The 26159-nt window shown below is 40.0% G+C and overlaps 1 protein-coding gene across 7 annotated transcripts in view; it reads right to left on the reverse strand.

Moving 5' to 3' along the window:
* The window catches only part of LRBA (LPS responsive beige-like anchor protein), a 551104-nt gene that overhangs the window by 133563 nt on the left and 391382 nt on the right, over positions 1-26159 (reverse strand). For all 7 annotated transcript variants that reach the window (XM_065597797.1, XM_065597794.1, XM_065597798.1 and 4 more), the window contains exons 45-46: positions 15955-16095; positions 14608-14727 (exon numbers count right to left, since the gene is read on the reverse strand). In XM_065597797.1, the coding sequence (XP_065453869.1) occupies positions 14608-14727; positions 15955-16095 (261 nt within the window). The remainder of the gene's footprint in view (positions 1-14607; positions 14728-15954; positions 16096-26159) is intronic.

Genomic DNA, 26159 nt, shown 5'->3' on the forward strand with positions numbered 1-26159 from the left:
ATAAGGATGTCTTAAATTCTGCATAGCCTAATTTTTCATGCGCCTATGGGATCAAGCAAAGGGAGGCAGCAGATCTTGGAGCATCATCCAGTCCCAACACAACACATTAATGTAGAAGTCAAAGATCCAAGTGCTAAACCAAGGACACTTCATTGATAGTGTCTGTGTGCACTGAGTATAAACTAAATAATTTACTGTTCATGCTTAACACCTCCTGACTGAAATTCCACTCCCTAAAAAATAGGTTTTTCTGGCTGAGACTGTAGGTTGTTTTTACCTCTGAGGCATATCATCAATGGCATTACCAAGACATTGGCAGAGCATCTGGGGGCTGAGCAAAAGCCAAGATGAAACAACGGGAGAACTTAACTTTCGTCTGGGTCTACATTTTCAGAATGCATAGTATGCTACCTCAGTACTGCTAATACTGTGGGCTAGACAGGTTTCTCCAAGTTTTCAGAGCAAGTAACCTCCTTCCAAGCTACAAAATGAACTCCAAGATTAACCTTAACCATGAATGAGAAAAAAATTGTAATCATAATCATACCAGAATAGCATCTAATTATGAAGTTTTGAAAAGTAAATTTTGATGAGAAAGGAAGCCCAAAATTATTAAAATACAAACAATTCATTGTAATGGATAAGGTTGTTTTGCTACTGGAAGATGTTCCCCATGATTCTGAAAGCACAAAATACACAACCTACAATTATTTTTAAATCGGCAGCAGGTTGTGATACAAAGATATGATGATAAAGGTAGAATAAGAACTTTAAAGACTTTTGCAACTAAAGATGAGTGGCACTCCTTTAGAGACAGAAACTAAGCAGACGTTGGCCATCTAAAGAAATTAAGTTGCAGGATCTTGTTCCAGGACAGGTTTGTTTTGCAATCGCCCAGTCACTGTTGCCAAGTGAACAGCATGTTGGATGAAAGGGTTATTAATCCATCTCTTTCCCCTTTGTGGGTTATCTAAAGATAATCCCACACCAGGTAAATCCTAATGGTTCCCAAATGGTTCTTCAGCTCCCTCATAGCACAAAACAAGAACAAACAAAACCAAGTTTCCTTCCTGCACATGGGAAGACCAACTTCTACATTTTCTGATAGATGTGTCTCCCTGTTGTGCATAAACAGAACATATTTTATTTTGCCTCTAGAGAAGAGTTCAGCTCATTTAGGTGCCCCAAGATGTCAGTAAATTAGGTTAAGCCTGCCACCCAAGATGAATTATTAAAGGTCTCAGCAAGTAGAGATTTGATTGTGATGTGGAAGGCTTCATATCTTCAGCAGAGAGCATTTCAAACACACTAGATAACATGATTTTGAATCTGTGTAAAACCATTTTGTATTTTCTTTTTCTTTTTTTTTCCTTTCTGAGCCATCAGTGGAAAAACGTTCCATTGTCCTTTTCATGAAAAAAAACCCAACAACAACAACAACAGTAGTTTTATATAGCACTTTTCACCCCTAAATCGCTAAGCACTCTAAAGGAAGTATCACTATCCTCTTTGTACAATTGGGGAAACTGAGGCACTGTGCAGTTAAAAGCAGTTTGCTCAATGGTAACAGATGTCAATACATAGTAATAGCAGAGTTGTGAATAATAAACCTTGGTCTTCTGACTTCCCGTAGAGTATCCAGCAGAACCAAGCATAACGGCTATTATCTTGGTCATTATCAGGGAATGAACCCATCACCTCCAAAGCTAAGCCATGAGCCTCTACAGCTTAAGATAAAGGATTATGTCCCCTAGTTGGCTACTGTAACGGACTGAGGATTTATCTACACTTACAGCACCGCAGTGGCCCAGTTGCACCGCTGTAGCGTTTAGTGAAGACGCTACCTATGCTGATGGGAGAGCTTCTCCCATTGACATAGTCATGTCTACACTGTGGGGTTAGGTGGATATAACTATTGTCGCTCAGGATTTTCTAACCCCTGAGCAACATAGTTATACCAACATCAGTTGGTAGTGTAAACGAAGCCTTATTCTCTGTAGAACAAGCACAGAGAGCAGGGCCAGCTCCAGGCACCAGCGCAGGAAGCAGGTGCTGGGGGCGGCCAATGGAAAGGGGTGACACGTCCGGGTCTTCGGCGGCAAGTCCCTCAGTCCCTCTCGGAGGGAAGGATCTGCCGCCAAAGAATGAAGCGGCATGGTAGAGCTGCCACCGAAGTGCCACCGATTGTGGCTTTATCTTTTCTTTCTTTCCCCCCCCACCGCTTGGGACGGCAAATAAGCTGGAGCCGGCCCTGACAGAGAGAGAGAGATGCATAACACACACTGAACAGAGGGTTATACAAATTCTAGCAATTACGGAACTACTTATGCATTGCCATCATGGAAGTCCTGGTAGTGCCCATGAAGCTTCATTATTATAACCAACACATCCAATATTTTAGTTTGGTGACATGTTTTCTATGTGTTTTGCTACTTGCACTTTGTCTACCACAATAATGATTTTTGACCTGTACTGTTTTGCATAAAAGATGCATCTGCCAATTTCATACTATTATTTGCAGAGGTTCTAGCAGCTTGCTGAGCATGCGCACATCTTCTACCAGCTGTGGTCCTCAAGTTACAGCAATATGATTGTCTTGAAGGGATGTGCCATTACAGGACTACTGTACAGACTTCTCTCCTCCCCCCCACCCCATGTACATTTTTTCATGGTCTCCAAAGACCTACAGTTTAAGAAGCCCTGCTCTGGAGGTCTTTATTGGCAGGAGCCTTGAAAGTTCTCACTCCATTATTTCAAGTCTGACTATAGTTATAAAACTTCACCTGCTCATGGTCAGAATTAGAGGTTTTGAGAGAAAGAGTCACAAAATATTTTTTTAGTCTGGACAGGGGTCCCCAGCTTTGAAAGTCTGACAAACCCTGCCATAAGGTACCACAACAGACTCAGTGTGACAATAAATTGCAGATTTAATGGCGTCATTTGAACAAACATGACACTTTCACTTGCGGAGAGGCTGATGAACTGGAGGTCAGAAGCAAAAAGATGTCTTTGCAAACTAGGCACCTTTTCTATTTGGCTAATAAACCTTGCAGGATCTTAGGATTCTTCAGCAACTTAGCGGAGGTTCAAGTTTCTTTACTATGCTGAACTCTCACATCAAAGTTGGGGATTCAAGTATGCACTCTTTCTCCTCCTTCCCCAAATTTTGTATTAGAAAGAGAGAAATTTTAACAGATAAAAACTGAGTGGAGGACTAAGGCCTGGGGCCATACTGTATATTTCCATAAATAATTTTATTTTTAATGCCAAAATCTTATTTATAGTAAAATCATATTAATTTTCAGCCTCCTCCTATGCTTCCTGACCTATTGAAATAGTCTGTTGCCCACCAGGGACACTACTGAACAGATGAAAAATCGACTGTTTTAAATGTCAATTAGGCCTTGTGCCCCCCCCAAAAAGTGTATCCATTTTCCAGTATCAGTTTATCTTGTGTGGATCATTCTTAAGAGCCTGAGGCAGTCCACACCACTTACAGCAGACAATGAGTAGTATTTTGCTGAAGCACAGAGGCACTTTACCCATGAAAGCCAGGTTCATAGTAACACCGACCCAAACTATGCAATGCTCATCAGTTTAGCCTTGCAGCTATCTCACCAAGAAAGCATTTATGTGCATGAGCATTAAGCTACTAAATGTTTGCTGCCACCAGCCTGATTCAGGATAATGATGAAGGATGAGTGAATCTCCTTCATATGATTCACAAAATACTCCAACACCAGTTATGAATCCAGACACCCAGTGCCATCATAATCTTGCTTTGCCTTACAATGCTAATGTGATATGACAAAAAGGATACAAGATTGGCTTCCATTTCAAACAACCCCGCCCCAGGGACATTGGAGTAGGAGAGGCAGTTCAATCTGCCCACAGAGACGTTAGATTTCCCAAATTTTATACATGAATTTAAAATACATGGTGTTTTTATACATTTTTCCCCTAGTACTCCACAACATGCATGTTTGTCACCAAAGCTTAGGGGTCAGCTAACAGAATGTCTCATAACTCCATGATTCCATGCAGTAAATCAAATGCTCATCCAGGAAACCAATTTAAAGAAAGTGCATTTTGGGATGTAGTTGTTAGAGCTAAATTTCAGATATATTTTTAAATACATTTCTTCTGGTTTATCAGGGAGGTAGTGGGAGAGAGGTATAAAGGGAAAAAAGGTGGAAGCTCCTTGATGCTAGTTATTTCCAAGTGACACTGGAGTCTGTCTGTCTCTCTCTCTCTCTCTCTCTCACACACACACACACACACACACACACACACACACACACACAAAATCCAGGAAAAATACTATTTTTAAAATATCAGGTAAAACAAAAAAGAGTATCTCTTTCGAAATGCCACAAAGCACTATGCAGTATTTATGGTGCGTTATAATTAATTACTAGAAGCCCCAGTCATGGATCAGGATTCCATTTTGCCAGGTGCTGTACAAAAACAGAACAAAAAGACTTCCCCTGCTCCAAAGAGCTTACAGTCTAATCACTGTTGTGGAGTACCAGTAAAACCAAATTTGGGTGTGTTTTATAAATACATATAAAGCAATGTGGTTTAAAAAGTAATTAATAAAGATTCATATTATCTTTCAGTTTTCAACTATTAGAATTCAGTGTTGTATAATATATAAAACTGAGGAAGATTGGTCAGTCTAATTATCCCTTTCACTCTTCACAGGTAACAGCAGAGCAAGCACTGATTATCAAACAGACTGAAGTCATGCTATATTATGAATTTTCAAGATATGTTGATTTATAACTATAGGGTAGCTACAGAAATAAAAGATGACAAATCTTTTCATACACATAGGTGTGTATTCATTCACTCGTTTGTAGAAGAAACATGGTTACAGGTATGCCTCAGAAAAGGTAACCTGAGCATTCACAAACCTGCTGTATTTGACATTGCATTGTGCAACTTAATGCAATCCCAGATCAAGAGCATTTTCCTTCCTAAAGATTGCAGAACTATCCTTATTTGCTATTTTATACAGCAGCTCAAAATTATCTGCACTGACAGTCTAAGTGTAGTTAACAGAGTCAAAGTTCATGTCTGTCCAATACTTTAAAGGTAGTTCCATAAAATTAAATATGTTTTTTATTCATCAGAACAGAATACTCAGCTCTGGATAAAAAACATATGTTCTGCATTTTCAAAAGCATCAGTGCTGAACTGATAAGTAAATAACAATGACAGAGCAGCTTGGCATTTGCAATTTGCACTTTCTTCCAATTTACCAACTAAGTATTAATTTGCATTGCTTAAAGATATAGGTAGGGAAGAGCTAGGTAACAAGGTTTAATGCAATGCATCACCTCTTGAAATTTAAATGTGAAAGGTTCAACGAAAGGTTATACTGCAATTCAAGATTAGTCTGATGCTTTGATCACAAATCCCAAGGCTTTCATGGCATAATGACAAGGATTGGTTGTGACCACACATATGCTTTAGTTTTCTTTTTTGAAGTGTGATACCAACTGACACAAATTGCACCAAAACTAGCCCATGTGATTCTTTCGTGTAACTTCCAATGCCTCCAAACAAGATACTATGGCTACCAAATTACATAAGGGCAACAGATAAAAATAGTTCAATTCCAATGAATTATTTGTGTTTATTTTTATAAGGAAGCCAACCTAATTCCCTCTCTCAACTTTCTATTCAATGGCTCTGAATGTTCAGTAACTTCTCAACCAGGAAGAAGAGTAAACCCCTTTTATATTTTTGTTCTCTGTCTCAATATCTCCTGTTGTAGCTGTTCCACTTTGTATAAATGCTTACATATTCAACGGAACAAGGTCTTGCAGTTGGGGGGTCTCACATCCCATGTGAGTTTCCCAACCAGAGGGCTATAGAATCAGTCATTCATTCACTCACTCTCTCTCAATGAGTGATTATTCATTCAAAGTGGAAAAGCTTCAACGGCAAAGACAGAGACACTCCACCTTCCTGCCTGAGAATACCTCATTGCCTAATGATTAAGGCACTGTCCTGGGAGGCAAAAGAACTGGGTTTGAGTCCATGCTCTATATCAGTCAGAGGGGGGACTTGAACCTGTCTCCCCTACATCCTGGGTGAGTGCTCGAACCACTGGGCTATTGTCTAAGAGACCTCCTTGTCCTCCACAGTTTTGTGTGTGAAATGACTGACCTGGTATACATGCCTATCTACAGGAGAGGAGTCCCCAGGGGAGGGAAATGCCTCTGCAACTAACTTCCTCCCAATAGGCCCCATCCCTACCTATTGGCTAGGTTAGGTAGCTCCCCACTCATCATGTTGGCTTTTGTGAATCCCATTCTTGGGCACCTAACTCTTCCCATGCATTGTATAGGGAGCTTGGGTGCCTACCTCCAGATTGCGGATTCCACTAGGCGGCAGGTCACCTAAAAGTTTGGCGTTGCAATGCTCAGTCTAAGTCTCTTTTATGGATCCAGTCTTTAGCAGCTGTTCCCACACCAGGACCTACTACAGAGACTACCTGCTTTCCTGAAATTCACCTGTTCAAAGGAGCTCTAGCTGGCCTTTGTAAGGACTTTTCAGGTTACCACCTGACCTCTTGCCCCACAGCCTCAGAAGAAAGGCAATTTACCCATCACAGGTGGGACTGTGCCCATGTCACAATAAAGGGGCCAGATATGCTGTGACAAGTGCACAAGAAACTTTTAAATCTGAAGGGGAAATATGATGAATATTCCAGATGAAGTCTGGATTTAGCCTTTGACTTTGGTTAGAATCTCACACACAAAATAGTGAAAGTAATGACTGCCTGAAAAAAAAATTATATATTTTTAATAATGAAGGGATATGAGATATTCCCCTTAATTGCAGAGACATTTTTGCTCCATCGCAATCCTGTACCCTTTTCTGTGATCACAGTCACAGTAATAATACTTAATACACTTAGACAAGTATTTCCTTTTCAATATGTTTCAAATAATTTACATCCGCCTTGTGAATGAGGTATCATTCCCATTTTATATATGTAGAAACTGAGGCAGAAAGGGTGAAGAATTTTTGTTGGACTGAATACAGTAAAAAACAAGCTTCACAAAACAATCTTACCCACAGTAAAACGGCCTACATAAAGGAAGAGTACTTAAATTACTGTAATATATTTAAATGTGCACAAGCCAGTCATATTAAGTGCCCTGGGGCACAATTTATAAATTGGGAAAGTTTTTTGTATGCTGTCTTCAGAAAGCACACAGCACACTGGAGAAATAAACATTTTGGAGCTATTCAGAAGTTTATTAAACATTGCAAAACATTTTCCACAGGAGCTGAGGTTAGAACACAATGTAGGCTGCTATATGAAGAAATATGGGGAAATTCTGCAAGGGCAATATCACCATTTACTTTGTTGCTCTTGGTTTAAATTATTTACATTTAAATTATTCATCACTTCAGTTTTGTATAATTTGCACACACAGGTATAATAATGGAAATAGTTCCTAAGAGAATATGGCATTTTCAATATGCCATTTGCACTCAAATACTATGTTACCATGGGATTGTTATAAGAACACAGTTGTAAAATTATTTGGCGCCTACATTATAGCACATGACAATGTCTCTTTACTAAGAACACTATAGTTCTAGATTCTTTTTAAAAATACTGAAAAAGGGTGGAACTGATCCTTCAAGTAAATTGTTTTGTTAAACATACCAGCTTAAGAAAAAAAAAATAAAAAATCTCAACGCTTCCAGCAGCTAAGGATGTCACAGGGGGTTCAGAGAACAATAACTCATTCGACCCACTTACGAGGAAAAATTAAGAACGCTAAAAATGCACAGCTTGGCTAAAAGACAACAAAGGAGGAACCTGATCACCTATAAACATATGAAGATTATTATTATTTGAATTACATTAGCACCATGGGCCCCAACCACGATCAGATCCCCACTGTTCTGGAGACTGTAGCCTGTAAGTATACAGAGTTGCTTCCTTCACATATAAAGATAAGCTATACGTATAAGGCAGTAATGCAAAGGACCTACAGGCATTTAGCATAAGAATCTGAAGCCTAAGCGCCTTAGCCTAAGTTAGTTAACCAGAAGTAGGGTTGCCAACCCTCCAGGATTGGCCTGGAGTCTCCCAGAATCAGCATTGATCTTCTGGTGACTATTGAAAGCAATCCAGGAGATTTTACTAGGATGTTTTAAGACAATGACATTACATCATGTTGGGGGGAAAAATCTCCTGGAATAGCTTCAGTCAGAGTTGACAACCCTAACCAGAAGTGAGCTTAGGTCAAAAGCTATCATAAAATATAATGCTGTGATAAACAAGTATGCTTAAAATGTTGACTGATAGCTGCAAGAAATTAGTTGATTACATTTTGTGTATTTTGCGACAGAAACATCAGCAGATGTTCAAATGCAGGATTGCTATAGTAACCAACTGACATACCGTATATACTCGATCATAAGCCAGTTCGTTTATAAGGCGACCCCCCCAAGATGGATAAGTAAAAATGGAAAAATGTTTATAACCTGTTCACAAGCCAACCCTATAATTCAGAGGTCACCAAACTTTGCCTCCCGGGCCATCAGGATAAGCTGCTGATGGGCCGAGATGGTTTGTTTACCTCGAGCATCCGCAGGTACAGAGGTAAACCTAAGTAAACAAAGTGTCCCGGCATGCCAGCTGCTTACCCTGTCAGGCCAGGACAGCAATTGGTGGGGAAATTTTTTGTGGGGGAGAAGCTGGGAGTCAGGGGAGTAACCCTTGTGACCACCCCCCACATGACCCCACCCCTAGCTCGGGACCCCCACACTCTCCCCATCCCATCCCTTCTCACCTTATCTGGGGCGGGCCAGGCGAGGATGTCTCTGACCTGGCTGAAGCTGCTCTGGCAGGCTAGGCAGCATGGCCACAGCCTGCTGCGGTGGGCCAGACCGAGTGGCGCAGCCGCAGCATGTTCCAGCGGGCTGGGCCTGGTGGCACGGCCGCAGCGTGCTCCAGCGGGCTGGACGGCACGGCCACAGCCTGCTCTGGGAGGTGGGGCCGGGCGGCACGGCTGCAGCCTGCCAGCCCCACAGCTGCAGCTGCTTCAGAGGCTGGGGGGAGAGCAGCGTGGCCAGAGGCGGAGAGACTCTTTCCTTCTGGCTCTGCTGCCTCTCCTTGCTCCCTCTGTTGTGGGGAGGAGCTGTGTCCCATCTCTCCCTCTCTATACTCGCTCATAAGCCGACCCCCTTCTCTGGTGCTTCCCTTTTTTACTAAAAAAATTCGGCTTATGAACGAGTATATACTAATAAATTTGAGGTCTTCAATATACTAACCTATAGGATAAGGATGCCCCAACATTATCAGAGTTACAAAGTTTTGATATTGACAGATGAGGCCAGATGTCCTTAAGAATATTTGTGGTGGCTATCAAGCCACAGAACAGGATTAACCATGGCCTAGACTGTAGAGATCTTTTGGAATGCCAGAGATAGGGCAGAACCTATGTGGACCACCACCTATCTCACCATCTTTGGCTCTCCACAAGGATGGTGTGCATATACTGTTGTTATGACTCTGCATTATTGCTGCCAACTTGTTTGAGTTGGAGTGTTTGTATCTTTAATAATTGTGTTAACAGAACTATTGCAAAGTCAGAAGGTTTTTCCTAAGTTTGAGTGTTGCCACTGTGCACATTGGGGTTCCCAACTTATTAGTAATTCTAGTAACACTGGGCCTGATTTTAGGACTAGACCCTACCAAATCTCAGATTGTTAATTGGGAATTTTTAGGTAATCAATATAACTAAAACATAATCAATAGAGAAGGCTACAAGAGACAGTCCTTGCCTCACAGAGTTTACAATCCAAATAGACAAGACAAAGAGTAGATGGGGAAACAGAAGCAGAGAAGTCAAGTGACTTGCTCAAGGTCATGCAGTAGGTCAGTGACAGAGCATGGGGATAGAACTCAGGTTTTCTGAATTCCATTTCAGTGCCCTATCCACCAGACCACACTGCATCAAATATAAATAAGATATATTTACTGTGGTACAAAGAGATATAAATAGGAGATAATATTAAAAATGGAACATGCGGCCTACAAGAAAAAGCTTCCAGACTGAGCTACATAAGACTGTGAAATAATGTCCCATGGAATGTGGTGAAAGACCACAACTTGAGACATTTGAAATTAAACTGGACATTATACAACAAGATGTACTTCAGGAAACTTGCCTGCATTGGTAAGCAAATTGCCTTGATAAATTTGGATATATCTTGAGCACCATCACCATCATACATAGATGCTGAATACATGATTTAAGAGATTCAGCGTGGCAGTCACAGTATGGAACATCTTCACTGTACCTCCTTGGATAGAACTTTTATGTTTTTAAAGGTCATCCTAGGTGTGTTTATGTGTTGGGGAAGTCTAGGGAGAGACTAAGGAAGAATCAGACACACTTTACATTCCTCCCTATTAAGAATACATCTCTTTGTAAAGGATTTCCATCACTGGAACTTACATCCTCATCTTCAGCTGAGGAAATGTCCTGTCCTGACAAATGAAAGTTTATCCCTGGGCTCTGTCAGACAGAATGTCCCCAAATGACTTAAGCATTCTCAGTGGATTGCGAAAGGAAAGGTAGTGTCTAATGGGAGGAAGACGGAGATTACTGAAAGCAAGGCCCAGGACTCTGATGTGCATTTGATGTTGGTTGGGAAGCACATATAGAGTCCAGTGTACCAATATGATGAGCTCTTCTTGATTTACCCAACTCAGGAAGAAGCTACAGCAAGCGGGACAAGTCTGAGCTTTTGTGTGGCCTCGTCATTCAGCATCATGTAGAAAGAATTGAAGTAGTCCAGTACAGAGATGACAGAGACTAGGAAAACTAACTATGTCTTCATCCAAGAGGAAGAACTGCAGTCTCCTAGCTAACTAAAGATGTAAAAAAGCATTTCTCATCACTTGTACGGGCACACCAGTGAGTTTAGCAGAACTAAGACTGCACAAACATCTAAAAAATGAGAAGCCAGATACCCTTGCTAGAGAAGCCATCGTTGTTTCTGCCACTTCTTCTAAGTACTTCCCTCTTGCAATCAGCATAATCTCTGCCTTTCTTGGATAAAAGATTGGGTCAGCTATTTTTCATACACAGATTCATTGAGTGTCATGGTGACATTGTTATCTCCGTCAGAGAATAAAATAAAAACTGGGTGTCATGACATATTGATGGTATTTAAATTCATGATTTCCCTAAGGGGTCTAATATAGATGCTGAAAACTAGAGGAATAAGTTCAACTCTCATGGGACTGCAAGTGTGAACAGATAGATGCTATCACAACTCTGTGGGAATCTAGCCAAAAAGGAAACAAAGCAAGCTCAACCCCACACACCAATGGGCCTGTAGTGTACTGTGACAAACTTTATCTAAGGCTTTTTATAGATTTAACAATATTAGAATGGATATTTGTCCATTGTCTAGATGAAACAGTCTAGTTTAATGAGCAGCATGATTTCCACATCATATGAAGTCTGATTTGGGTAGGCCAAGAATACTGGTGGAGTTCAGCTGCTAAAACTGACTTGCCACGACTTTCTCAATAATTGGACCTTGAACAGATCATGTAGGAGTCTTTTTCTTTTCTAACTTCTGCATTTCTATGAACTGTAAAGCCAAGGACTGAATATACACCTATAGGTACTTTATCCTTTGACACTGCAAGGGCTGATCCCTCCAAAAGAAGATGGGGATGGAACTTGATTGGACAATCTGAGGAAATCTCTACAGTTTCTGGGGAGAGATGACTTCAGTTCCCATTGTTCTTAAATCAGATACCTCTCAACCTTTTTTCTACACAAAGTTAAAGATAATAAACACATTTTCAGAGACAGTCAGAGCTGATGAGAAGGGCCCTAACAAATTCATGGCCACGAAAAACACCTCATGAACTATGAAATCTGGTCTCTGACCATGAAAACTGGTCTTTTGTGTGCTTTTTTACCCTATATTATACAGATTTCATGGGCAAGACCAGCATTTCTCAAATTGGTGGTCCTGACCCAAAAGGGAGTTGCAGGGAGGCCACAAAGCTATTTGTGGGGGTGGGGGGGTCGCAGTATTGCGACCCTTACTTCTGCTCTACTTTCAAGTTGGGCGGCCAGAGAGTGGCGACTGTTGGTCAGGCGTCCAGCTCTGAAGGCAGTACCCTGCCAGCAGTAGCACAGAAGAGTGACAATACCATACAATGCCACCCTTACTTCTGCGCTGCTGCCTTCGGAGCTGGATGACTGGAGAGTGGTGGCTGCTGACTGAGGGCCCAGCTGCTCTCCAGCTGCCCAACTCTGAAGGCAGCGCCACCGCCAGCAGCAGCGCATAAGTAAGGGTAGCAGTACTGCAATCCCCCTACAATAACCTTGTGACCCCCCACAACGCCTTTTTGTGTCAAGACCCCTACAATTACAACACAATGAAATTTCAGATTTAAATAGCTGAAATCACAAAAATTATTATTTTTAAAATCCTATGACCGTGAAATTGACCAAAATGGGCCATGAACTTGGTAGGGCCCTACTGATGAGGTATATAAACTTCAAAATATCCTACTTCTCATTAGTTGGACACCCTCCACTCAGAAAACTCTGAGAATTATGGAGGTGCCTGGGAACAACTTAATAGTCAGGATTGTATCCTAAAATCATCTTAAAATTGGGATTGAATTCCTGCTTTTCTCTAAAAGCAGATGGCCAACTGGTGTGAAATTTCACATGAGGTAGTTTTATGCCCTTTGAATTTTCTGTGTAATTTTTGTTTGCTTTCTCTTCATACATTTTTAATAGGAAGTCTTTGAATTTGGGATCTGGCTGAAATATTTCCATGTCGGTCCTACTTTTCAATGCTGAAAGATTTATTTTAAAAACATTATCTACACAAAAATTTGTAGACGTGTGAATTGGGAGTAGTACTGGTGTAGCGGGCAATTTAAAAAATTGGATGTAGGATCAGTTCTAGCTATTATTCATATTATCATTGAAAACATATGGATTGTGCACCTAAACCTGACTGACTGGGCAAAAAAAACCACAAACACAAGTGTCAGGAGCTACACTTTTCTGACAGATTCTATCTTACAATAGCAAAGGGTTCATACACAGCATCTCACACAAAATCTCCAACTGGTTGCATTTCTAATCCCACACACATCCACCCTCAGTCACCATGACCCATCTCCACTTAACCATTTAGTAGAACAAACCAAGAAATTAATACACAAAAAGAGCATCACTGTGAAGCAGTTAGATTTGTTACATATATAAACATATGTCACACAGAGTTACCTAAGAAAGAAAGTGAACAGTGAAACCAGCTAACCAGGGCCAGCTCTACTGTTTTTGCCGCCCCAAGCAGCGTGCTGAATTGCCGCTGCGGGCAGCTGAACATAGAAGCTGCCGCCAATTGCTGCCGCGGCGGAAATGCACGTGCCGCCCTAATGGCACACGGACTGCCCCCGCCGTCCGGGGCGGCAATTCAGCACGCTGCTTGGGGCGGCAAAAACACATGGACTGCTGCCCCTTGCAGATTGTCGCCCCAAGCACCTGCTTGGAATGCTGGTGCCTGGAGCCGACTCTGCACCCAACAATACACGCTACTCCTCCACCCAGAAAGAACAGACTTCACTATTACTACTACTACCACCACCAGGCACCTTGTCCCAATCTGTGCCCCTCCCCCACCTTTCCCCTTCCCCTCCTATTCCCTCCCCTGCACAGGTCCAGCTCTTGTATCCTCTGCATTTGAATTAGGCAGCACTCTCCTCCATGTTGTCTGGTCTGAGAGAGAGTGGAAAGGGTGTCTCTGACAGCACAGGAGAGAGTCATTCTACTCTCAGTTCAGGCATCCGGACCTAGTTGAGCCCACAGAAGCCCAGAGCTCAGGGAATGTGGTTCTGAGCCCCAGGCTGGAGCATGCTCAGTGCAGACATAATCTTTGGGGAATTTAAATGATAAAATGTGAAAGGTGATTTTTCAGAGGCTTATAATTAGGCCAAATATGGTGGATTTTCCTGGGGATGGCAAAAGGTCCCTGACACAAAGTCCCTGTTCCAAAGGAAAGGGGCATTAAAACATTTCAAAGAAAAAGTCACCACATTTTTTTAACATGGGCAAAACAACATTTTTTTCCTTGTCCTGTTCTTTGAAATGGCTCAATTATTTTGGCTGCAATTTTTCAAAACAAAAAAAAAAAAAAAAAAAAAAAAAAAAAATTCAACCAGAGGCAGACACCCAGCATGGAAAATTTCAGCCCAAAGGATTAAAGTTTGGCAAAGTTATAAGGAACAGAAAACAAAGACTAATAATGGGAAGTGTGAGGCAACTTAGTAAGTGGTACTACCAGCCTTGCCCATTAAAAAAAAAAAAAATGTTTGCAGGGTTGTTGTAGCTGTGGTGGTCCCAGGAGATCAGAGAGACGAGGTGGGTGAGGTAATTTATTTTATTGGACCAACTTCTGTTGGTGAGAGACACAAGCTTGTGGGCTATACTGAGCTCTTCTTCAAGTCTGCTCTTATAATATATAATACAGTGCAGTATGTGTTAACAGCTTTCACAAAAGCTAAAAACAGTATTTTACCTTTATATCAGACGTGTCACGCTGGCTGTTGCGCCATGCTCTTGAAATTGATGAAAAAGTCCTATCTGCATGGTCAAACTTCCCGCCTTGTACATGTAGGAAAAATGTTGTAAAGGGCTCCTATGAAAGAAAAACAAAATGAAATAATACTTTTTGAAAGAAATGTGATAAAAATGGCAATTGCCATGTCTGAAGTTTATGGTTACTCTTACTTCATTTCCTGGTGCATAAGTGGTTAATTGGGACAGGCTATTTCTGCTACCCACCTGATGAATAATTCAGGCATAGCTGTTTTTGTGTATGAGTAACCCTTAATTCTACTCTGCTGTGCTCACTGTAAATTAAGACAAATAAAAGCTTGTAAAAATGGAAGGGAAATATTTACAGATCAGTTGTGACATGAATTGCTTTTAAACACATTAAGAAGAAAAAGCTGAATAAATTTTATATCTAAGGGTTTGTGTGGGTTTTTTGTTTGTTTATTTAAATAATTGCATGGCTTAATCAGCTAAGATTTTTTCTTTTCTTCAAGTTTATCTATTAATGCAAATAAATATTTTAATACTTAATGTAACTTTACCATTGTTATGGCTTAATATGTAATTTATGATTTAGAAAAGAAAAATGTTTGAAAGATTTAAAAGCCTCCTCTTAGTTAAAGAACACTTAAGCACATATTAGTGGGTAATTGCTTGAAATTAGCTAAGCACTATAAATTACTTCAAGGATTTATGTATGCTTGTACCATTCTAACAAGCTTTAATTAATGATGTGCTGCTAATGCTTTCCCAAAGAAATTACTTTCTAGAAGATAAATCACCTTTCAATTTTACAGAAACATGCACTGTTTAACCAATATATTATCAATACGTTGCATCCACAATATTACCTACATATATATTGCAACATCATTTAAAACAAATATGACAATGTACAATCTTAGGAGCATCTTAAAACATCTTATTTTAACTTTTAGGGATGAAAATTAAATACATTCATAAGAATTTACAATTTTTCAGAGTACACCACAATGAAAAAAATCATGTGAGGAAGAGAAGTTAACCCTATTTAATGTAATACAATGAGGTCTACTTGAAAAGCCTATTTTAAAGGGAAAAGAGCTTTTTATATTGATTTGAGAAGGCTACCCCATAAAAATTAAAACACGATGTTCAGAGTTTGGAACAGATTTTATCCTTGGAAACTGAAACAAGTTGCTGATAATCAATTACTTCAAAATCTCAATTGCCTTATATTCTGTTGGGTTTTAATTTACTCATGGTTTCTGATTATTTGTGGCTTTCATTATTATTTAAAAGTAAATGTATTTTTAAGGACTGTACTTACAATTCTCAACAACCAAGTGAGTGCAAAACTTGCAGTTGAGTAATGAGTGCCATAGTGAAACTTTGGAACCTGATCATCTTCCCATGATTCATATCGCTCTGCGAAGAATGCTGCTCTCTTTGGGTTTAGAGCACCAATAGGCTAAAACAAAGGAGACAATCACCACATCATAATCATAACCAGTTTTCAGTGTTTTTGCAAACAGAATTATTAGCATGCATGCAAATATGTTGTCTAGGTTGTTTTTTTTCTTGCAAAAGCAGACAGAGTTGGTATGTGGGTGAAGACAGATGTGGATCTCAAACTTGGATAACATATACACACAGGTGATGGAAGAAGCTGTTACGTTCCACCAGTACAGTCTAATTTCGATTGAACACTGATCATCACTAAGAAGCATTTCACAGCAGACAGTATTACATGAAGTGGGTCCTAGCTGTGTGATGTTTTGTAGACTATTGAATGAGTTGTAAGCAACAGTTAAAAACATGGGTTTGGACCTTGATGTCAGGCTGACCAACAGTGAAAGGGAATGTCAACAGTGTGGCTGGAATGTTGATATTAGTACTAGTGTTTGATTTTTTTGTTTGGTTTCTTGCTGTTGGTGCTGGGTTTTTTTTCTTTTTTTTTTATGATAACCAATCCCAAGAGAAATTATACCTAAAGAATAAGATATGTCTGCATGTAATGCAGGAAAATGAGAAAGAATTAATGAGAGAAATTAGTGAATCAGACAAATTATATCAGAAAGTATTGATACCAAAAATCAAACTGAGTTAATTAAATATGCAAAATTACCAAAAAGACTTACCACATTTTTATAAACATTGCTAAACTGGGATTTAATTAATGCAAAATACAAAGTTTTGGTATACATTGCATGTGTTTTTTCAATAGGATTATTCCTATATCAGGATTCGGTGGTCTTTTAATAGTTTCATATGTATAATACTTTAAGAGGTCTGAAATATTTTGGTACATATGGGCAATATTTGATACAGTTCTATAATACGTACAGAGATTGATATAGAATAGTGTTTTCTTATACCATTAAATTAAATGATGCAAATATAAACAGATTATAGAAGTGCCTGGTTATAACTAAAGAATACACCTGCAGAAAAAATATTTTCACATTTATCATCTTACTAAAATAAATGTAACAGATATACTTAACAATATATACAAGATGAGACAAACATTCAAGGTAAAGCTTCTAAGCCAAAGTGACAATCAATAATCCAGCTCTGAGTCAATGAAAACAGAGGTATCCTTGGGTCATATGTAAAAAATAATTTAGAATCTAAGTAAAAAAATAATGTCCATTGCTGTATTTATAATTTTGGAAATATTTGTATTATCTGATTACTACTATCAAAGTATGTTTACTTGCAGATGGCATCTGATAAACTACTTGCAGTTGCTATAGTGTATCTTCTAGATAACAGATCAAACAAGGATTTAAGATCTAATCTTACTTAAAGCAGTTTTCACTTTGCAATTGGATAAAGAAAACATCTTAGGTTGATTACCATTTTTGCAGTTCACTAATTTGAAATGTAACCCTTTTAAAGGAGTGATTGCGGTAGAATAGGATTTTATCTGATTTAGCAAATGTGTTCCAGGGAAGAATGAAACTGACTCCAAGAACTATCTTTTTTGTTACAGAACCATTTTGGAATCTCCATCTGTACAGATTTTCCCTAAAGACTTAGCTATGCTGGAGGGGAAAAAAGGAGAAATAAGATCATTTGTAAAAAAACCTGTATGAATTAAAAATAGAATCAGTGCTGTATCTGTATAGTACTGTAGCATTTTAAGTATTCACTTAATTTGCTCCTATTTTTATTACCCTGCAAATGAGTATACCCCAAATCAATAGTTATAGAATTACATTCCTTTAATATAAAGCTAAAACCAATTAGGATTGATTTCATTCTCTTTTGAAAAAATGGTATCATGCAGAGATCCATACAGCTAAAATCCACAGTATTGATTCTCACTATTATTGTTACAGTTGGTTTCTTAAGCCCGCAACAGGACAACCATCAAGACATGCCACATTTATTTTCAAGCAAATAAATAAAAAAAAAAAAAAGTCCCCAAACGACAGAAAGCTTAGGAGGAAAAAAAACAAAACAAAACAAAAAAAAAACAACGAACCACAGAGCTGTGCACTGACAATGATACACTATCAGCTTACTCAGAGAAGTTACAGTGGGAATACACACATTGAATTATACATTACACGAATGCACTGATTTATTGTGGTAATAACATCCACCTCATTAAAAGATTCTGCTTTGCTGCAGTCGGAGAGCTACATATTGTTTACTGCTATAAATTAATGGCAGTGCACAAAACACTGTGGAACCCCTCTAACAATAGATCTGTAATGACAGTGCTGTATATCACAGCTTCCTCAGCAGCTTCATAATAAAATGGAGACAATGTATTGGTCTAATACATTCTACCATGCTGGCCCATATTTTTCTGACAACTGATTTAGCAGACGAGGTGATTCAACAATGCTATAAAGTGCTGTAAACCGTTAACTAAGCTTGAGCCATACTGGAAATCATTGTATAGTGGCTATTCAAAAATCCTTCCCAAAGCTGAATTTGATTTAAAATGTTAATCCAAATTTCTTAGTAATGCATATATTTGGAAATAAATAGGTAACCGTTGTTAACTACTGAGGTTGGGGATGAGGGCTGATTCTTCTACCTGATGGCAAAGAGAGGTAATCCACCCGAAGCTATGTAAACGTATTTATAGAAATGATGGGAGCAGAGATGGGAGTAGCCAACATGGTTTCCCTCCAGCTACAAATCGGAGAAAAATGACAAACTCAAAGCTATAGCCTTCATCCTCAGTAATTCCATTCTTTGTTGCTGCAATGGATGGAATGGAAGAAGTAGATCTTAGTCTGTAGATTAAATAATCAGATACTTCTATTAGTGTATGAGGAGAAGCAAAAATATGGTAAGTAACTTTTTGTTTTGCTTATTTTAAAAGAGCTAATGATCTTGTCCTCAGCCAAAGGTACATACAAAAGCTACATATGAAGGAACATGGAGATTCCAATCTTTCCAGGAATATTAAACTTTTAAAGTGTTCTTGGTGTAGCAGTATTTTTTTAAACATACTTTTTGGTCTAGAATTGAATATAGCAAATCCCAGTCTTTGGACCACTTTAAATTTCCTTCCTTTAAAACAGACTAAAGCAGATTTGGACTGTTGAAAAACAATCAATTACAATGTGCTGATATTTGGTGGTTTTGCTAATTTAAAATATGCCTTGGCACTATGGTGTGTTGCTGTATTCATTAGTTATGAATATTCTGTTGATTTTACTGCTTTACATGCTGTACTTATGAGAGCAGTTGCACATCTTGCCTGCATTTTCAGGTACAGAAGCCCTGTCTCAGAGTCAAAGACCACTGTCAGAATGCCATTTGTACACTTCTCTCATCTAGACAAATATAAGACTTTTCACAGTGTCTATCACATAAGCACACATTCTAGAGTACAACAAAGAAAAATAATAGAATACATTCACTTTGGAGAACGAACTGTTGAAGTCCTATTTAAACAGATTTAGGGTTTACAAGGAAAGAACTGTGGTATGCCTAGTTAAGGTATGTAGTTGCTTTCATCCCTATATACTTCATTTTGATTTTTAGCTAGCCTTATTTTAAGGATGCCATTTTTTGATGTCATCTTTACATTATTTTTATAACTGGATTCCTTTGTATATCGAAGTGTAAGCTTTTTCCTTATTACAGAAATAACACACTTTTTGTTTCACTGACTGTACACCTTTTACAGAGGCAAAATTTGGAGGATTTGTGATCATGAATCTGGTCTTTTGTCTTGGTTACTTAAAATCCACAAAGGATTTGAAAGGACAATGAGATGACATTTAGAGGCAAGAGTATTAATTATTGTAGATAATAGGTGATTATAGTGTTTTAACAGTCTCTTTGCCTCCCTGGTTCTTGGAGAAGTATTCCCAGAAACTGACTTTTGGAAACCAATGGGGTCCATGAATTCCCAGGAAGAGGGAGGATAACAGTAATTCAATGGTCAGTAATGTAGTACAGGGTTTTTAGACCAGTGAAAAGGTGTTCTTATTCATAGGACTACATATTTCTGCTTTCCTTCATCATGAACAAGAATCACATCAGGTGCACCCCCTTGCGGGCCCTCTGAACTGGAGTTTTTTTCTATCTATTCCATTAATAGTTTCTCTAGCTCTTCTGTTATTTGACTGACTACCTGTTATTCATGTTGAAACTATCTTTTTCACTTATTTCTGCTCTTGATGACTCCATCCGTTATGTCAGAACCCTCTAACAAGAACTGTCTGCCTCATTTTATATATGGTTGTGAAGATTTTATTTCTTGTAATACATTTCTGTAGTACCAGCTGGAAAACTTTTTGGTCCCTTCATAATGCTTTCTGTGTCTGTAAGTACTATCATTGTCCTTGAAGCTAAACATTTGTCACCCCATTACAACTGTGTCCTCGAAGTCTTGTAACTCCTGTTTTCCTTAAGAGTATTCTGAAGAACATTTTCTTGTCTTCCTGTTTTTCTTAATCTCAGCGTCTGATTTTCATTAATAATTTTCAGTCACTGCTTACTTGTTTGTTACTTCCTACATTGGTTCCATGCGCGTACTTAATGTCATAACCTATTAGGTTTTCGTTTTCTTTATTGAAGATTTCAGAATCACTCCTACAGATTAGACAACTTCTAATGAATAAGCTTTTTCTAGGAATATTTGGCCTATATTCTTACTGGTCAGTTTGAGCCTCTCTCCCATTTCACACTTATTCTGAGTTTGCAAAATGGCATGAAACATCACGAATGGCAGGGGGGCAAGGACAACAGAGACAGAAAGGGCCATAACTTTATCAACATACTCAAAAATGTAACAAAGGATAATTCTTGAAAGGAAAAGACTCATTTCTGCTTTGCAGACCTCTTTGGCCCCAGACAAACCCACCACAGAACCTGTCATAGGTGATGGGGATTAAATAATTATGGCCCTTCCTTAAGGGGGCATCCCCCGCTACTAAAGGATCATTGTCTCCACCTACTCAAACCTTTGACCCACAATGTGCTCCTGCTATAATGGCTAGGATGTTTTAGCCTCTAAGTGTATTGTTTCTCAGGATATAAGCTGCCAAAGTTGTATCTGAATTGAAGTGGCAGGAAAAAAATATGAAGACAGTAAGCACAACAACATACGGTTCTTTTAAAGATCTGATATCTTATTACATACTTTGGCTAGAAATACTTTGGCAGTATTAAAAAATAAAAAATATACAGTAATAAAAAATTAAACAGCATTATTTAAAAAAATAAAATCTGATCCTGAACTTGCTTCTCCTCTTGATTTTTCATCTTTTTCTGTCTGATCCTACCCACTATCTGAAGTTTTGTACATCTAATTGTTTGCACTGTTGAGTTATGCTTCTTGGCATATTTGCCAAGTATGATCTTTGTTCTTCCTAGGATTTATTTTCAAGACCACTTATCTGGTTTTCATTATTGAGATTTTTCAATAACTTGTGCTTGGTCAAACACAAATCTTCAGGAAAAGTATCCAGTCTTGATTTGAACACATCACAGAATCATAGAAGATTAGGGTTGGAAGAGACCTCAGGAGGTCATCTAGTCCAACCCCCTGCTCAAAGCAGGACCAACTCCAACTAAATCATCCCAGCCAGGGCTTTGTCAAGCCAGGCCTTAAAAACCTCGAAGGAAGGAGATTCCATCACGTCCCTAGGTAACCCATTCCAGTGCTTCACCACCCTCCTAGTGAAATAGTGTTTCCTAATATCCAACTTAGTCCTCCCCCACTGCAACTTGAGACCATTGCTCCTTGTTCTGTCATCTGCCACCACTGAGAACAGCAGAGCTCCATCCTCCTTGGAATCCCCTTCAGATAGTTGAAGGCTGCTATCAAATCCCTGCTCACTTTTCTCTTCTCCAGACTAAACAAGCCCAGTTCCCTCTGCCTCTCCTCGTAAGTCATGTGCCCTAACCCCCTGATCATTTTCATGCCCTCCGCTGGACTCTCTCCAATTTGTCCACATCCTTTCTGTAGTGGGGGGCCCAAAACTGGACGCAATACTCCAGATGTGGCCTCCCTAGTGCCGAATAGAGGGGAATAATCACTTCCCTCGATCTGCAGCAAGAAATGGAGAATTCACACGTCCCTTGGTAGTTTGTTGCAGTGGTTAACCATCCTCCCTCTTAAAAATGTGTGCCTCATTTCCCATTTGAACTTGACAGGCTTCAGCTTCCAGCCATTGGTTCTTGTTATGCCTTTCTCTGTTAAATTAAGGAGCCCTTTAGTACCCAGTATTTTCTCCCATTATGGTATTTATACACTGTGATCAAGTCACCTCTCAATCTTCTTTTTCATAAACTAAACAGATTGAGCTCTTTAAGTCTCTCATTGTAAGAAACATTCTCTAGCCCTTGAGTCACTTTTGTGGTTCTTTTCTGCATTCATCCTAATTTTTCAACATCTTTTTTTAAATGTACCGGAACAGTGCAAAGTATTCTAGTATTTGCCTGACCAATGTGGTATACATAGGTAAGATCACCTCTAGTCCTATTCACTATTCCCCTATTTACACATTGAAGAATTGCATTGCTAAACAGTGAAATCCTTGCTGATCTTAAACGCAAAAAAAGAAGCTTACAAGAAGTGGAAGATTGGACAAATGACCAGGGAGGAGTATAAAAATATTGCTCAGGCGTGCAGGAGTGAAATCAGGAAGGCCAAATCACACTTGGAGTTGCAGTTAGCAAGAGATGTTAAGAGTAACAAGAAGGGTTTCTTCAGGTATGTTAGCAACAAGAAGAAAATCAAGGAAAGTGTGGGCCCCTTACTGAATGAGGGAGGCAACCTAGTGACCGAGGATGTGGAAAAAGCTAATGTACTCAATGATTTTTTTGCCTCTGTCTTCACGCACAAGGTCAGCTCCCAGATTGCTGCACTGGGCAGTACAGCATGGGGAGAAGGTGACCAACCCTCTGTGGAGAAAGAAGTGGTTCAGGACTATTTAGAAAAACTGGACGTGCACAAGTCCATGGGGCCGGATGCGCTGCATCCGAGGGTGCTAAAGGAGTTGGCGGGTGAGATTGCAGAGTTATTAGCCATTATTTTTGAAAACTCATGGCGATCGGGGGAGGTCCCAGATGACTGGAAAAAGGCTAATGTAGTGCCCATCTTTAAAAAAGGGAAGGAGGAGGATTCGGGGAACTACAGGCCAGTCAGCCTCACCTCAGTCCCTGGAAAAATCATGGAGCAGGTCCTCAAGGAATCAATTATGAAACATTTAGAGGAGAGGAAAGTGATCAGGAACAGTCAGCATGGATTCACGAAGGGGAAGTCGTGCCTGACTAACCTAATTGCCTTCTATGATGAGATAACTGGCTCTGTGGATGAGGGGAAAGCAGTGGATGTGTTATTCCTTGACTTTAGCAAAGCTTTTGATACGGTCTCCCACAGTATTCTTGCCGCCAAGTTAAAGAAGTATGGGCTGGATGAATGGACTGTAAGGTGGATAGAAAGCTGGCTAGATCGTCGGGCTCAACGGGTAGTGATCAATGGCTCCATGTCTAGTTGGCAGCCGGTTTCAAGCGGAGTGCCCCAAGGGTCGGTCCTGGGGCCGGTTTTGTTTAATATCTTTATTAATGATCTGGAGGATGGTGTGGACTGCACTCTCAGCAAGTTTGCAGATGACACTAAACTAGGAGGCGTGGTAGATACACTAGAGGGTAGGGATCGGATACAGAGGGACCTAGACAAATTAGAGGATTGGGCCAAAAAAAACCTGATGAGGTTCAACAAGGACAAGTGCAGAGTCCTGCACTTAGGACGGAAGAATCCCATGCACTGCTACAGACTAGGGACCGAATGGCTAGGTAGCAGTTCTGCAGAAAAGGACCTAGGGGTCACAGTGGACGAGAAGCTGGATATGAGTCAACAGTGTGCTCTTGTTGCCAAGAAGGCTAACGGCATTTTGGGCTGTATAAGTAGGGGCATTGCCAGCAGATCGAGGGACGTGATCGTTCCCCTTTATTCGACATTGGTGAGGCCTCATCTGGAATACTGTGTCCAGTTTTGGGCCCCACACTACAAGAAGGATGTGGAAAGAGTCCAACGGAGGGCAACAAAAATGATTAGGGGTCTGGAGCACATGACTTATGAGGAGAGGCTGAGGGAACTGGGATTGTTTAGTCTCCAGAAGAGAAGAATGAGGGGGGATTTGATAGCAGCCTTCAACTACCTGAAGGGGGGTTCCAAAGAGGATGGAGCTCGGCTGTTCTCAGTGGTGGCAGATGACAGAACAAGGAGCAATGGTCTCAAGTTGCAGTGGGGGAGGTCCAGGTTGGATATCAGGAAAAACTATTTCACTAGGAGGGTGGTGAAACACTGGAATGCGTTACCTAGGGAGGTGGTGGAGTCTCCTTCCTTGGAGGTTTTTAAGGCCCGGCTTGACAAAGCCCTGGCTGGGATGATTTAGCTGGGAATTGGTCCTGCTTTGAGCAGGGGGTTGGACTAGATGACCTCTTGAGGTCCCTTCCAACTTTGATATTCTATGATTCTATGATTAGCCCTTTTTGTCACAGCATCACACTGGAAGTTCATCTTTAGTTGCTTGTCTCCTATAACTCTTAAATCCTTTTCAGAGTCACTGCATTTCAAGACACAGTTCCCCCATTCTGTAGGTATGGCCTACATTCCTTACCCCTGCATGTAAAACTTTGTGTTTTAATACAGCCAAATGCATTTTGTTTGAATGGGCCAGCTTACCAATCACTCCAGACTAGTCTCTGACTGCCCTGTTTTCATCCTTATTTACCATTCTGACAATCTTTGTCATCCACAAATTTTATCAGCAGTGATTTCATATTTAGTTCTTATTATTCTATACGGTTGGTTCACAGTGGCTGTGAATACTTCTAATTTATATTTTAAGCCGTAGAGCAGGCTGGCAGGGCTTAATAGCAGTGTCTTCTAATGCACTGACTTGATTTTGGGTGCACTGAAATGACCGGCATAAGTACAGAGCAAATCCTTAAAGCATAGTAACTCCGCAGTTAAAACACAGTCTATATTAAAATCCTGTATAGATATTCAGGGTTTTATTTGTTAAGTCACCTTTGGATCAGGTGCGAAAACCTTGCACTTAGTTCTCAGATATTAAGTGTTGAAATCATGCTGATAAGGCAAACTGAGAGGGAGCATTTCTTGGGTTCAAAGGAAATTAGGGAGCTATTACACATGAGTTCCTACCTTTGGAACATTCAAGCTCAGGGGAAGCTTTGGATGAGGTTCATGTTGCAGTATCGGAGGACATTTTGTTTTTTTCCCCCTATTACTAATATAAGCTAAGCACTAAAAAAGGGTTTGGACACTTAAAATGTTGTCAATAGGACTATAATTTAAATGAAAACCTCATTGTCCTGGACTTGCAGGAAGAAAGACAAGATGGGTGTGCAAAAAGAAGAATAGGAGTACTTGTGGCACCTTAGAGACTAAGATGGGTGTGGTTTCATTAGGCCACAACATTATGAATGTCCAATTCTGGTTTGTCAGGGAACGGGCCTCCCAGTACCTTCTCTGGACATCAGCAACTTGCTATATTGTGAGTAGGTAGGTCAATAACTAATCAAATACTTGATTAGCACAATGCTCACAGCAAAATAAAAAAACCCAGTCCAATGCTAATCCTAGGGATGACAGCTGCTAACCCAGGCATGAGAGCAGGTTCAGGCCAGACGGATATAGCATATATACTTTCCCTAGGATGTTCAGAACCAGTGGCACACCTGAGTCTCGGCGGCTCACCCACCAGCTCAGGTGACGTTTCTCCCTCCCCTGACCACCTCTTCCCCAACCCGGAGGGTGGTGGGACCCTTAAAGGAGCCATAACCCCTTTTTCCTGTTAGTCCAGACAAAGACCCCATGTCTTGAGGCTGGGGGAGGTGGGTAAGACACTTTGCATTTAAAAGTAACAGCAAGTTTGCTATAGACAACTGCACATAGTTAGCTTTTGTGTCTGGGTGTATCCACAAATTTGCTTACACCGGAAGAAGACAGGTTATTTCAGTGACCATGTACGTGACATAGTACCTTTTCTTCCCCTCTTCTCTTTACCTGAATAGCATTAT

This window comes from Chrysemys picta, chromosome 5 (genome assembly GCF_011386835.1).
Source record: "Chrysemys picta bellii isolate R12L10 chromosome 5, ASM1138683v2, whole genome shotgun sequence".
In the NCBI taxonomy this organism is placed as follows: Eukaryota; Metazoa; Chordata; order Testudines; family Emydidae; genus Chrysemys; species Chrysemys picta.